Genomic DNA, 13,853 nt, shown 5'->3' with positions numbered 1-13,853 from the left:
TTTATTCGAAGCTAGACTCAAAATTCTTTCTGTATATACCTGATTTGAAATTTTTGGAGTACAATTGCTAACTGAAACATCTGCATTCATTGACCCTATGGATTCAGTAAAACAGAGCTAATATTTTCAGACCTTTCGCTACAAAATTATCTGTAACTCCCTGTTGTAAATTCCAATTCTTGTAAAACTTGATTTGCCTAAAACTAGATTGACAAAGATTTCTAATGACACCTATTTTGTATAAATTGGAGCATAATTGGTCATCTAAATAGTTTATACAATGTTCCTATCAAATGCTGCCAGAATCGAGCTTTGGTCAATTTCGGCTTTCCTTGTTTCTTCTATTTGTAAATCGATTTCGACAAAAACTCTTACTTCAGTTAAGCTTTACATTATTATCTTAAATTCCTGTACACTTTTGTCCTTTATTTATTTGTACATCTGTAGCTATCATCTAAAGTTCATGTTTGTATCGTAATGATTCGGCACATGCATCCCATTGTTCCGCATTTGCTTTCGATATGTGCCCCTTCCAGTTTTATTTCTTTGGACATTGAATTCACCTAACTTTCTTATTTCAATTGAGCTATATATGATTTTTTGAAATCCTTGTATGCTCTTACTTTTATTTTCTTTCAAATCTAAATACATTTATGAAAGATTATGTTTGTATCGTATTGACTCGAAAGGCATATGTACATTTCGTTGTTCCACATATGCTTCCGATATATCTCAATTCATTATTCATAATACCCTTTTGTACTCTGGTGTTTGTGGGATTATTTGGACCTTTGCTAGAAATGGTAAAGGGTATGTGCTTAGAGCCAGCGATGCTCTAGATTATGTTTAGTGGTCATTCAGAAACGGATGGACCATATTATGTTTGGAATCCCGCTTCACCTTCTATCTGTTTGATATGAAATTCAGAGCCGACCTAGCACTTGGGCAGGGTGAGAGGGCTCGAGTAGGAAAGGGCTACCCGTGGATGGAGTCGAGAACTCATCACGGCGTGGAGCCACCACTGAGTTAAACCTCACATGCACGATGCTAGAGTACGATGTTTGAGCTTCTATTTCGTATTTGTTCTTTCATATGTTCTAAAATGCTTCTTATGCTTCTTATGCTTCCAAAATATTTCCATATGCCATTGATACGTTTTGAAGCATTTCATTCACCATTGATATGTTCCGAACTGTTTCATATGCCATTAATATCCAAAATGCTCCTTACGTCTTTGTTATGCCTTGAAATTACCATATGTCATCGATATGCTCCTTATGCCAATGATATGCTCCAATTACCTTTCCTCGATTGTGTGAACAAAACACGCTTCGAACGAAATAACATCGTAATTCTGTATTCATGATATCCAAAATGCTCCTTACGTCTTTGTTATGCCTTGAAATTATCATATGTCATCGATATGCTCCTTATGCCAATGATATGCTCCAATTACCTTTCCTCGATTGTATGAACAAAACGTGCTTCGAACGATATGACATTGTAATTCTGTATTCAAGCAAAACATGCTACTGTTTCATCTTGTATCTCTGCTTTGTATTTTGATACCTTATTTGTTTAAAAATTATCCTCTTTGCTATGGATATGTTAGTCATTTGCTGAGCTTTATATGCTCACCCCGTTACTATATAAATTTTTCAGGATAGCTTATCGCTCACTATAATGTGTAAATTGGGTTGAGGCAGTGGAAGACTAGAAGATTTTGGGGCAAATATTTTGTACTTGATAGGTTGATATTGTATAAGTTCTTTTTCGGTGTAATGAAATATCAATGACAAATCTAGATTGATGTATCTTGTAAATATTTGAAAAGTACCTCTTACGTCAGGATTTTGGAAATGTTAAGTTTAAAACTGTGTACTGATATAAACATGTAGTATATGTTGGTTTTGTGATTGCATTAATTACCGTGCTTATGGATTTATGATATAGTTATGGTTTAGTTAAGTTGCTTTTGGATTTTAAGAATCATCTAGTGACATGATGTATGATTATAGACTGCATAGGTTTTGTGAATTGTGGATTGTAGAGGTGAATGACTTGAATTTTTTTTTTCTTAGTGACCTCAAATGTGTGATTGGATCCTGGATTGTCTGTTGAATTAAATAGTATCAATCTTGAATTAGGTTCACACCTCCTAAATGAGAATCAAATTCGGGGGGGCATGACAGATTTGGCACTGGACTGGGTTCACCTAGGATATTGATTATTTCAGGTGGACATTGGAGAGAGCCATTAACGTAACCTAGGAGATCATAGCCAAATAGAAGATTAGAAAGTTGTGTCCGCCAAGATGCGTAGTTGCCGCCTTTGGATAATTTAATGGGAATAAGTGCTGCAGCATTGATGGTGATAAGACTTTGAGAAGTGCTCAGAGTCCCTACAGAAATGGGGACAGGAATATCGGAAGAGGAAAATGAAGACATCCCAGATATTTTGTGACGGTTTAAGTGATCTTTACAGAAGATGTAAAGATATAGGAGGGAGGGAGGAGGAGAAAAGCATATCAATGTGCTGTAGAGGAGGCTGCAACGATGAACTGCAGAGGAGGCTGCAGCGATACGACAGAGAAGGCTGCAGTGATGCAGCGATGCACTACAAAGGAGGTTACAGTGATACGGCAGAGAAGGCTATAGTGATGCAGCGATGCACTACAGAGGAGGCTGCAGCGATACGACATAGGAGGCTGCAGTGATGCAGTGATGCACTACAGAGGAGGCTGCAGTGATGCAACGATGCACTATAGAGGAGGCTGCAGTGATGCAACAATGCACTACAGAGGAGGCTGCAGCGATGGGCTAGGAAGCTACAGCGATGAGCAAGAAATTTGCAACAATTAGGTGAAAAGAAAAAAAAATTGCAGTAGTTACAATTGCAGAAAATTGCTACGGCAGAGGGAAGCGGCTGTAGATGGAAGTTGTAAAAATTGCAATCGTTCCTAATGCCGCAGGAAGGCAATGATGGCTGTGGCGGTAAGGATGGCGACAGTAGCACTTCTCGCTCGAGTGAGATGTGGGAACGAGGAGGGGAGGTCGCTGGCTAGGGAACAATTGAGAGGACGGCGGCCACCACAGTAGTGTAGGCAAGGTTCTTGTGAGGGTAGGAGGTGGCCGAGTAGTCTCCGACTCCGGAACATGAAGCAGCGACACCGGAGGAGAGGAAAGTAGCAACAGTAGAAGGCTTCGGCAGAGCTGCCTACATCCGCAAGGAAGAAGGCTCTGATACCATGTTAAAAATTAAACAAAGAAGATAAAAAGATAGAAATTGTAGAAGAAACTATGAAATGTATAAGGTGTAATTGCCTAGTTCATTTTGTTATTGAGCTCTTGATAGCTATTTATACACACTCAGCATGGAGATTATACAAATTCAACATGAAGGATTTTTCTCAACTGCTTAGAGATTTCCTCAACTGCCTTAGGAAATATTATCTTCTTATCAATGTGAATCTAGATATATCATCTATAAAAGTAATGAAATATCTATTACCTCCTCTCATTAATATGCCATTTAATTCACATATATCAGAATGTATTAAGTCTAACTAATTAGTATATCTTTTAACACTTTTGAATGGTTTCTTCATCATCTTTGATTTAACACAAATTTCATATTTATTAAGATCTTTAAAATGATAATTAATTAAACCATACTTAACCATTCTTCTAATGGTGCTAGTTCCAATACGTGCTAATCTATCATGCCATAATGAATAAGAATCAACAATATAAATAGAAGCAACATCTTTATTAAATTTAGAATCATTGTCAACAATAGATAATTTGACCATTCCCTCAGCTTTTTCCAACAAAAGTTTCATTACGGGATAGAATTAACATTCCGGATTCAAATACAGATTTAATTCCAGGTTTGCTAAGGAGATTCTCATTTACTAAATTTCTACTCATATCTAGTACATGAAGAACATTAGTAAGAGTGACTTTCTTACCCGAAGTGAAAGTGAGTTCCACATTTCCCTTGTCAATCACCTTAGAACGAACTTCATTTTCCGTTTGAATCTCTTGCCCTTCTATGATTTCTTTGCAAGTCTTGAAGAGTGCCTTATCATAGCAAATATGGACGGTAGCACAAGTATCGTACCACCAATCAGAAACCTTGCCAAATATGACATTCACTTCGCTGACCATAGCGATTATATTATCATCTCCCTCAACGGAGTTGACTTTCGATTTCTAGCCCTTTTTAAATCTGCAATCCCTAGCAAAATGACCAGGTTTTCCACAAACAAAACAGCCTCCACTCTTTGGCTTCTTAAATTTTCTTTGATCCCTTTTGGAGCCAAAATGATTTTCCTTATTTTGTTTGCCTTTGTTGGAATTCTTAGGCTGATTCACAACATTTGCTTTTATATTGCCAAAAGAGTTCTCACTCTTTTCTCTCATCCTCGATTCCTCCTCGATTCGAAGATGTTTTTGAATTTGCTCCAAAGTGATATCCTTGGAGTCATGCAAAATCTTCTTCCTATACCCTTTCCAAGATGAAGGCAACTTGGCTATTATAGCCCCTACTTGAAAAGGTTCAAGAAGTTCGATTTTTTCAGCCTTCAATTGATTAACAATGACCTGCAACTCATGCACTTGTGCCAAGATTGGCTTGTCATCCATAAACTTATAATCAAAATATTTAGAAATCAAAAATTTCTTTGTACCTTCCCTCTCAGCATGATACTTGAATTACAAAGCATTCCAATTTGCTTTTGCAGATAGTTCCACCGTATAAAGATCATAAAGTCGATCCGAAAGAGCATTGAGAATGTGTCCTCTACACATGATTTCATCTTCGATTCTCTTCTTTTGTTCAGCCTTGACTTCATCAGTGTCATCATCGGTTGGATCAGGAATTGGTTGAAGATTTGGATCAAGCACATAGAAGATCTTCAACGCAGTCAACATGAATTTCATCTTGTCTTGCCAACGGGTAAAATTCGTTCCATCAAAATGATCCAAACGAACAAAATTTTGATTCAATACTTTGGTGATATTTGTGGCCTCCATAGTGAATTTATATAAACTCACAAATATCGTTTTTAGATTGTTGGGAAAATACGACAAAGAAGAGGATAAAAACACTATGGAAACAAATAACAAACACAAGATCAATAATACTTTAGGAAAGATATTTAAGCTTGAAACGTGTATAAACACTTTCCTAAAAATGATATTTGCACCCTCTTCTCAATAAGATTGCTATGGGTTTGATGCAAATAGTTTTAGTGGATTTAACAAGCCTTTAGAATATCTGTATTGAGCAAACAATAAAGAATCTTCAAAGAGGAATTAGAGAATATCTAATTCAATCACTTGAAGAGTAAAGAAGAAGAATATGAAAAAGATGTCTTAATAATTTATCCTCAAATATATATTTTCTCAAAAGAGACGATCTTTGAAAAAATAACTACCAAAATAACTATAAAAGAAAATAACTTTTCAAATAAATCTTTTGAAAAAAAATTCTTTTTTCTTTTTAATTTGAATGATTTATAACATGAATATGTACAACAATTCATCATGCACGCCGCTCTAATTCAGCATCGAAATTCTAGTTCTAGATGAAAGCCAACCACTCGCATGGCGGTCATGTGAACCTTTTATGAATCATTGATAATTTGACTCTGATGTTGTCGAGATTTGCTTTTGTTTTCCTTCTTAATGGTCTACGGCCATTTACACAACACAATATTCTATCAAATTTTATGATTTGATAGAAAATTAGCTTAAGCCTTAATTAAGATACAAGTTCATGTCTTAGTTAAAGTAAGGAATCTTAGATTGACCAATCTTATAGATAATTGCTGGTATAATAATTCATATTTAAGAAGAAATGATAAGAGATGAGATTGAGTCTGAAATATTTATTATGCTTGATACGAGTTTTTAACTCTATCTCTTAGTCTTCCCCTCTATTATTTTAGTTTGATTTTGAATAGAAAAGAAGATAAATATGTTTGCAACATTATTCATATAGGTGAAATAAAAGTTCCACAAAAAGAATTAAAAGAGTCCAATTACATGTACTAAGTTTGTTTATCCTAAAACAGATACGTTTGAGGGCTTTGATTGAATTACTATCTAATATAATATATGTTAATCTGGATAAGATTAACTTAGACTCATCATTTTTCGTTTTGTAACATAATATCAGAGGCGCCGACAAAATTTGATTGAATGAGTCATTAAAAAAAATTAATTGTGATCTAAATGAGTCACTGAAAAAATTAAACCAAATATTTATGGATAAAGACGATCTAATGATCCGATGTTGTGAATGATTGAAGGGGTCGGATTTGACCCATAACTTAAAAAGTTAAATTCTTGATTGGATTGAATTTTTATCTCATCACCCAAGAACTATTTGACTTGATTAATATATCTATAACATATAAATAAGAAACTTGATCATGAGCCACACACACACACACACATAAAGCTTCCCTCTGTAGATCCGATTAGTCCCCTTTGTGCTATTTTAGAGCATCGAAAAGAATATGTAGAATTATTCGAGGTCAAATTTAATGAGATGTTGATCATATTTACGTTCATATTATCTGGAAAATTGATAAAAATAAATAAATAAATTGAAAGATATTTTTATCACATTAAATGGTGTGCATGATGCTCTCACACACGTAGATTTGAACATAAAATATATTACTTATGCTACAATGTATTAACCAATTTGAATATTTAAACAAATACTTAATATAATTTTTGAAAGAAGAAAATCCACGTTCACTTGAGTTGGTCAGCTCTTTCTGTTTCTCTTCTTTGCTTATTCGTTCCCTTTCTTTCCCTTATATTTTTTAGATGTCGGTGTCTCTCGGCACAAATAATTTGATTTCACTAACTACATTGAGAGTATAAAATAATTGTTTGAAGAGAGGAGCCTTCTTCATGTCCTATTCCCCCCGCTCATACTGTGTTCTGAGAGGTGGCAACTTAGTTTATTGGCTTGTGAAGCAATGTTGAGGTCACCTCGAGTTATATTATAGACTGTCATGCATAAATGCATGATTACAATAACACTCACTACGATGTCACGCTACGTACTTCCATGTCTTGATTTTATGACCGCTTAATTTTACATCGTTTATAGAAAGGAAACATTCATGAATTATATTTTATTTAGTTCCTGCCATATGCGAAAGTTTTGAGAAAATTAAAATCTTCCAAGCATGCATGCATGCACAAACAAACATCACATGAACACAAGGTGAGAAGAAGTTCAAGTGAAACCATGCATCCTGGTTAAGCTCCTTCCACAGTCTCCAAGTTCTCGTAGAACGCCTTCTTGAACCTTGGCATGCTCTCCTGCTGCAACCCTAACACGACAGCAACTCCCCCGTCATCCTTGGGGCTGTGCGCAACAAACACCAACCCGCATACGACTGAAGCCTGCGACATGTACATTGGCTTACCCCACCCGAAATCGGCCCCATGCGTCGGCAGCCCCAGCCAGCTGACCACCCACAGGTCGGCCCCGGACCACCTCCACCTCCCTGTTATCGAGCCGGACACATCACTCACTTCCATGTAGTCTATCAGCGACCTCACGTAGTCGTCGTCCAGCCGCGCTATGGCGTCATGAATCTTGTCAGCCCCGAACTCGAACGGGCTCGACAAAACCTCCGCGACCCTCGCCGTGACCGACGTCCTGAAGACGGCATTGCCCACATAACCTTCCGGGAGCGGCGGTCTCATGCGAGTGCGTGCGTCGCCGATCACGTACACTCGAGTCTCCTCATCGTCTGCGAGTTCCCGGGCCTTGCATGAGCAGCGCCAGACGTGAGCCACGACAGCTTTGAAGGTGGAGAGGGGCCTGACGCCTTTGCCGCGGCTCTTGAGGCGGCACAGCTGGTCCTTGGACAGCGTAAGGATGGCGGACGCCACCGGGGATGGAACGGTGGCCGAAGGCGTGGGCTGTTGCACTTGCCTGTGAACGTACTCAGGGTGGTCGAAGAGGACCTGAGGCGGGGAGCGAGCGCGGAGGAGGGTGCGGTCCAGGCAGGGGTTGACGGTGAGCTCCGCGCCGCGAGCGATGTCAGACCATGCGTTGACGAAGCAAAGAGCAGAGAGGCCGTCGGCAGCGGTGTGATGAACGGCGGTCGACAGGCACACACCACCACACTTGAAGAAAGTTACCTGCAGTCAAATGGTGACTCCACTGTGATGTATTTATTATTCCCCATCATAAGAATATTAGAAGATAATATTTTAAAAAACAATATACATATATATATATAATATAAGTGAACTTTTAATGTTATTTCCAAATTTATGTTGATATGCATTTTAGATTATTTCATAGATTGCTAATATTTTATGTAAAAATAATAATGTTTATTTCTAAAATTCACTTTCATCATATTTTTTGGAAAATGTCTAGTTAATTTTTTGGAACCAGTTTGAAATTTTTTTTATGAACTAAGAAAAAAACAAAAAAGGACGAAAAAGACATGAAATAGGGTCCCTCACTTATGAGGGATAAATTAGAAAAGCTGAAATAAAAAAAAGAAAAAAAAAACTCAATTAGAAAAGCAGGTTACTTTTTTGGATTTTAGTTCAATTTCAAGGGACTAATAAGACAGTTTAGATTTGTTGGCTCCTGCAATACACATGAGAAATCATGGTGCCTGCCAAAGCACACAAATGACTGACGCAACCAATCCTAACACTTTTCTATATGAAATAATTTTAGTTTTTTACGTGACAATCTTATTAGATAAATTTAGTGCAGCATCAACGTTCTCTCTTTTCTTTTCTTTTTTATTCTCTCTTTGAAAAGATTACATGCAAGGTGATAAGATATATTTTGGGTTCAAGACACGTTATAGTCGATGTCATGTTATGCTACAACCGAATCAGCAAGGGGAGCACCCCGACGCACCAAGTCAGAATCCGTATCGAGACATTGTTTGATACGTCCCATCCCAGAAGCTCGGGACGACGCCGCCCAGTGTCGTTCCGCGCGTCCCGGGACGACGACCGCACAAAGGTACCATTTCATCCCTCGAGGATCGGTCACCACGCCAAACTCACATACGACCGACCCTCGTACAGTAATATAAAAGCCCCTAGCCGACATCTGGTCAAGGGGAGGAGAAAAAAAAGAAGAAGAGAACCAACTACTGACTTGCTCATCGGAGGGGCCAAAGTCGAGAATCACCCGACGAAGGTCATTTTTGCAGGCAAGCGGCCACCCTGAAGTCGTGAGCGTCTCAACCCAGGAGTTATCATCCAGTGTATGAGGGCGAGCTACGAACCAACCAGGAGATCGAGAGACGTTGATCAACACCCCGTCGCGAAGGAACGACCTACCTCGGCATCCAGCTCAGTCGACAGAAGGCTCCCGACATCGACCCGTGGACCAAGCCGTGCTGACTCATCAACCAGATTGGGGGCAACATCACATGCGCAGTGGAAGAACAAAAAAAATAAAATCCCCGATTCCCAAAGAGATGTTCGTTGTCGTGCGAAGATTGGTACGCAAAATCCGCGAAACTGAAAAACTACGTATATAGTAGATTGTGTTACCTAGGGAGATCGTATATCCCTGTTTCCTTGCAGATCTTTAGGAGAGGGTGAAGGAGGTCAAGCGTCCTCCTCTCTAACGGTGATCCACACAGTAGGGCTGCGATGACGCTTTTCAAAACTCCAATCCTGCTTTAAGGTGGAGAGGGGAAGGAGAATAAGAGAGGCAAGCAAAGGCTCTAGCCTATGAAGCTCTGAATCCCTCTTATTTATAGAGGTCCCTTGTCAAACCCTAATGGATCCTCCCCTAGTGGGTATTGAATCTGCTTCCAATAACCCAAGCCTTTTAGATTACTGGATCTCTATCCAATAATCTCTCATGGGCTCGTATTGGATCTCGTCCATGGGATCCAATAATTCAGGGGCTTATTGGATATCCAATAAGACAAGAGCTCCGTCGGATATCTCATATCTTAACCTCTACTCATCGCGATGCCTACCATATGTGTATGACCCTCTAGGCCCAATATCAAGCTAGCCGTGAGTCATACCTGTCAGAACTCCTTCTAACTCAATGAATTATTATCTCTGTAATAATTCACTCGACTCATCGACTACAGATGTACTAGGCCACTACGTCGTAGTCCCCAGATGATACAAGGAAATCCAATCCTTTGGACCTGTCTGTCCTCAATTATCGTGTACGTATAGTCCCTCATCCATCTAATAACCCAGAGATCGTATATCGAGCATGGTGCTGTCAGACCCATACGGTTTCTACTCGAGTCTCACTCTAATCGGATTCTCCCGGAGAACTCTTTCTCTCTCAACCCGAATGACCCTAGCTAGAGATTTGTTTGAGCAAGAACACATGAGATATTCCTCTCATGATACCGAGAGTGGATGATCCTCTATCGACACTTAATAGCTCTCGTAAGGTCGACTATCACTCCCAATGACCAACTGTACTAGATCTACGACTGCCAAAACTATATGTTTGGTATCAAAGAGTGGAGCACTCATACAGGACATCCTTGGTGTCTCAAGTCTAAGGACCAGATACACCACTAGGACTATGGAATCGCTGTCTGACAATAAGGCATCATCAACCATCCAGCATTCCGTAAGCGGATCAATCAGTGAACTCATTCTCCAATGAGCACCTATACTGTATCCCTAGTATCGCTACACGAGCAGCTATGAGACCAGCTGTATCCATTATATGGACGGGTATACAGCACACCAGTCTGTCTGGTTATCACGATGTCCCTCTCGAGTAACCTGTGACCGGAATTATTTAGGATCTGTGTTTAAAGGTGAATCGATCTCATTATCGTGATCTCATCACAATCCGATTCCCATTGCACAAATCTAAGGACATCACAATATATATGCATATATGCAATAGTTATAAAGTGATATATGCCAAAATATAATAAGCAAAAAGATTATGTATCAAGTCACACGTGTCATCACTCACGTGATTGGCTTACTGGGCACCTATGATTAGCAGCACCAAAACCTAAGCCCGAGTTTTGCCACTCGGCCCACAAGTCCAGCTCCTTCCTGGGTCACTCCAGATTGGTTCCCGACTTGCGACCTACCGACACCAAAACCTAAGCCCGAGTTTAGCCACTCGGCCCACAGGTCCAGCTCCTACCCGGGTCACTCCAGATTGGTTCCCGACTTATGACCCACCGGCACCAAAACCTGAGCTTGAGTTCAGCCACTCGGCCCACAGGTCCAGCTCCTTCCTAGGTCGCTCCAAATCGGTTCCCGACTTGTGACCCGTCGGCACCAAAACCAGAGCCCGAGCTCAATCACTCAGCCCATAGGCCCGATCTTCAACCGAGTTGCTCCAGCTCAATCTTCGACTTGCAACTCGTCACATCTTTTACCGAGTCACTCCAGCTCAATCCTCGACTTGCGACTCGCCGATCCTCTACCAAGTCGCTCCATCATGATCCATGACTTGCGACTCGCTGGCCCCAATTCCAAGCTGTGCCAAACCGGTTATCCGACTTACGACACATCGATCCGCCTCATCTGGTCCCAGCCGCCCGATTAGCGTAGCCAACCCTTCCAAAGGCACTGGTTGCCGCCCCTCCAAACCACCCCACGACGAGCCAATCTAGCTTCCCCTCGCAAGCAATCAACACAATCGCAGCATTTTCGACCTAGGCATGCCTCTCACACCCTCAGGGACCCCACGGCACGCCTTGATGGGGGGAGAAGTGATAAGGTATATTTTGGGTCCAAGACACGTCACAGCCGATGCCACGTCACGCTACAACTGAATCAGCAAGGGGAGCACCCCCACGCGCCAAGTCAGAATCCGTACTAAGGCGTTGTTTGATACGTCTCATCCCAAAAGCTTGGGATGGCACCGCCTGGCGCCGTTCTGCGTGTCCTGGGACGATAACCGTACAAAAGTACCATCTCATCCCTCGAGGATCGGCCACCACACCAAACCCGCCTACGACCGACCCTCGTATAGTAGTATAAAAGCCCCTGGCCGACGTCCGGTCAGGGGAGGAGAAAAAAAAGAAGAAGAGAACCAACTACTAACTTGCTCGTCGGAGGGGCCAAAGTTGGGAATCACCCAACGAAGGCCATTTTTGTAGGCAAGCGACCACCCTCGAGTCGCGAGAGTCTCAATCGAGGAGTTGCCATCCAGTGCACGAGGACGAGCTGCCAACCAACCAGGAGACTGAGAGACGCTGATCAAGACCCCGTCGCAAGGGTCCGATCGATCTCAGCATCCAACTCGATCAACAAATAACTCTCGATATCGATCCGTGGATTCGGTCGTACTAACTCACCAACAAAAGGTAATGATGATGATGATGACGATGATGATGATGATGATGATGATGATGATGATGATGATGATGATGATGATGATGATGATGACACGTGATATCGGATCGGAATAGCAGATCGAAGAAGAAAGATGATCCAAAAGCGGATGTACGATAGGAAGAAGAAGATGATGATGATGATGACACGCATACCTGAAACATGCACAAGGGCGGCTCATCGGACTCTACGTTGGGCACGAACAGTTTGTTCATCTCGGCGGACGGTGCCAACTCCCCCAGCTCTTCCAGCGTCGAGTCGGAGCGAGCCACCACGAAGAGGACCCCCTCGCCGGTGCACTTGATCTCGAGGCGGCCGTCGGAGTCGAACCCGAGGCGGCCGGCGAGCGGGTAGAAGGGGACTAATGCCTTGGCTAGGGCTGCCTTGAGCAGCTGTACGGAGAAGAAACCGGAGTCGCCACCGGGGTGATAGAAGTAGACGACGGGAGTGTGAGCTCGAATCACCAGCAAGTCCAGGTTGGAGAGCCAGATGGATCCCTCGGGAGTCTGCTCGCCTGGAACCACCATGCCGGATTCCACCACTTCCACCATCCCTCTCTCTCGCTGTGTGTGGCGGGGTATGAAGCCAGCCGATGCTCTATCGACCTTTCTAATCAGGTGCTACTTTAAGAACTTGTCGTGGACCAGTAGAGCACTATGGATGCTTCTCATCAGCAGCCTCATGTGCAAAGACTTTGAATCGAGATGAAAAATCTAGATGCTGAACATATGCACCTCGTGACGATTCCAAAATGTTCCGCAGAAGACAAATCGTTCATTGACTTCGTGACGATTTGAAGGAACCACTACGATATGCACTCATCGAAAAAAGGTTATCGATCAACAAAACACTTGGTTGCATTCATTCAGCTAAAGCAAATCCATGTTTTCCAAGGCAAATTTTTCCCTTTTGTTTGTTCCTTATAAAGTAGCAATATCATCATCAGCCAAAGCCATGATCAAACGAACAATCATCACGAGATTAAGTGATGGACGTCATTAATGACGACTATCTCTCCGTTTTCCGTCAAAACCTATCAATTCATCAACGGCATCACTGTCTCTCGCCCAAAGGTTCCTCTTCCACATGACTGGTGGCAGATTTGAATCCACTCCCATACGACAGACGACGTGCGCTCGTTAAGTCACCTCAATTACTGGTGGCAGATTTGACGCTAAAAATGGCCGGACATGGATGCCACCACATCAATGATATAGTATTTATTATCCAGTGAAATCTTGACTGATATTAGTATTATATTTGTATTTTAAGAAATATGATAGGAAAGAACAAAAAACATTTCAATTGATAGGGCTTTCAATTTCTACCTTCGTCAAAAAAATCTATTCCTCTCTTGATAATATTATCCTGCAGAAAGGTTTTCTAATCTAATATAGATGATCGAGATTTGGTATGACAATGACATCCACCATAAAAATCAAAGAGAAACCGACTTTAAATTCTCAAAATAAAATAATTCATAAC

At 41.2% G+C, this 13,853-nt stretch overlaps 1 protein-coding gene across 1 annotated transcript; it reads right to left on the bottom strand.

Moving 5' to 3' along the window:
• Positions 1-7,144: 7,144 nt before the first annotated feature.
• LOC135678918 (putrescine hydroxycinnamoyltransferase 1-like) lies at positions 7,145-13,247 on the bottom strand. The gene is made up of 2 exons (XM_065192171.1): positions 12,524-13,247; positions 7,145-8,180 (listed from the first exon to the last, which is right to left on the bottom strand). Exons 1-2 carry the CDS (start codon positions 12,917-12,919, stop codon positions 7,287-7,289), a joined length of 1,290 nt encoding a protein of 429 aa, XP_065048243.1. The 5' UTR covers positions 12,920-13,247; the 3' UTR covers positions 7,145-7,286.
• Positions 13,248-13,853: the final 606 nt, after the last annotated feature.

The sequence above is a fragment of the Musa acuminata genome, chromosome BXJ1-7, assembly GCF_036884655.1.
Source record: "Musa acuminata AAA Group cultivar baxijiao chromosome BXJ1-7, Cavendish_Baxijiao_AAA, whole genome shotgun sequence".
NCBI lineage: Eukaryota > Viridiplantae > Streptophyta > Magnoliopsida > Zingiberales > Musaceae > Musa > Musa acuminata.
Note: the sequence above shows the minus strand (reverse complement) of the source record. Positions and strands in the feature narration are given on the sequence as shown.

Coding starts and splice junctions, on each gene's coding strand:
- LOC135678918 (XM_065192171.1), bottom strand. CDS start 12,919: ATGGTGGAAGTGGTGGAATCCGGCATGGTGGTTCCAGGCGAGCAGACT. Junction 8,181..12,523: donor CGCCCTTGTGCATGTTTCAG/GTATGCGTGTCA, acceptor ATTTGACTGCAG/GTAACTTTCTTCAAGTGTGG.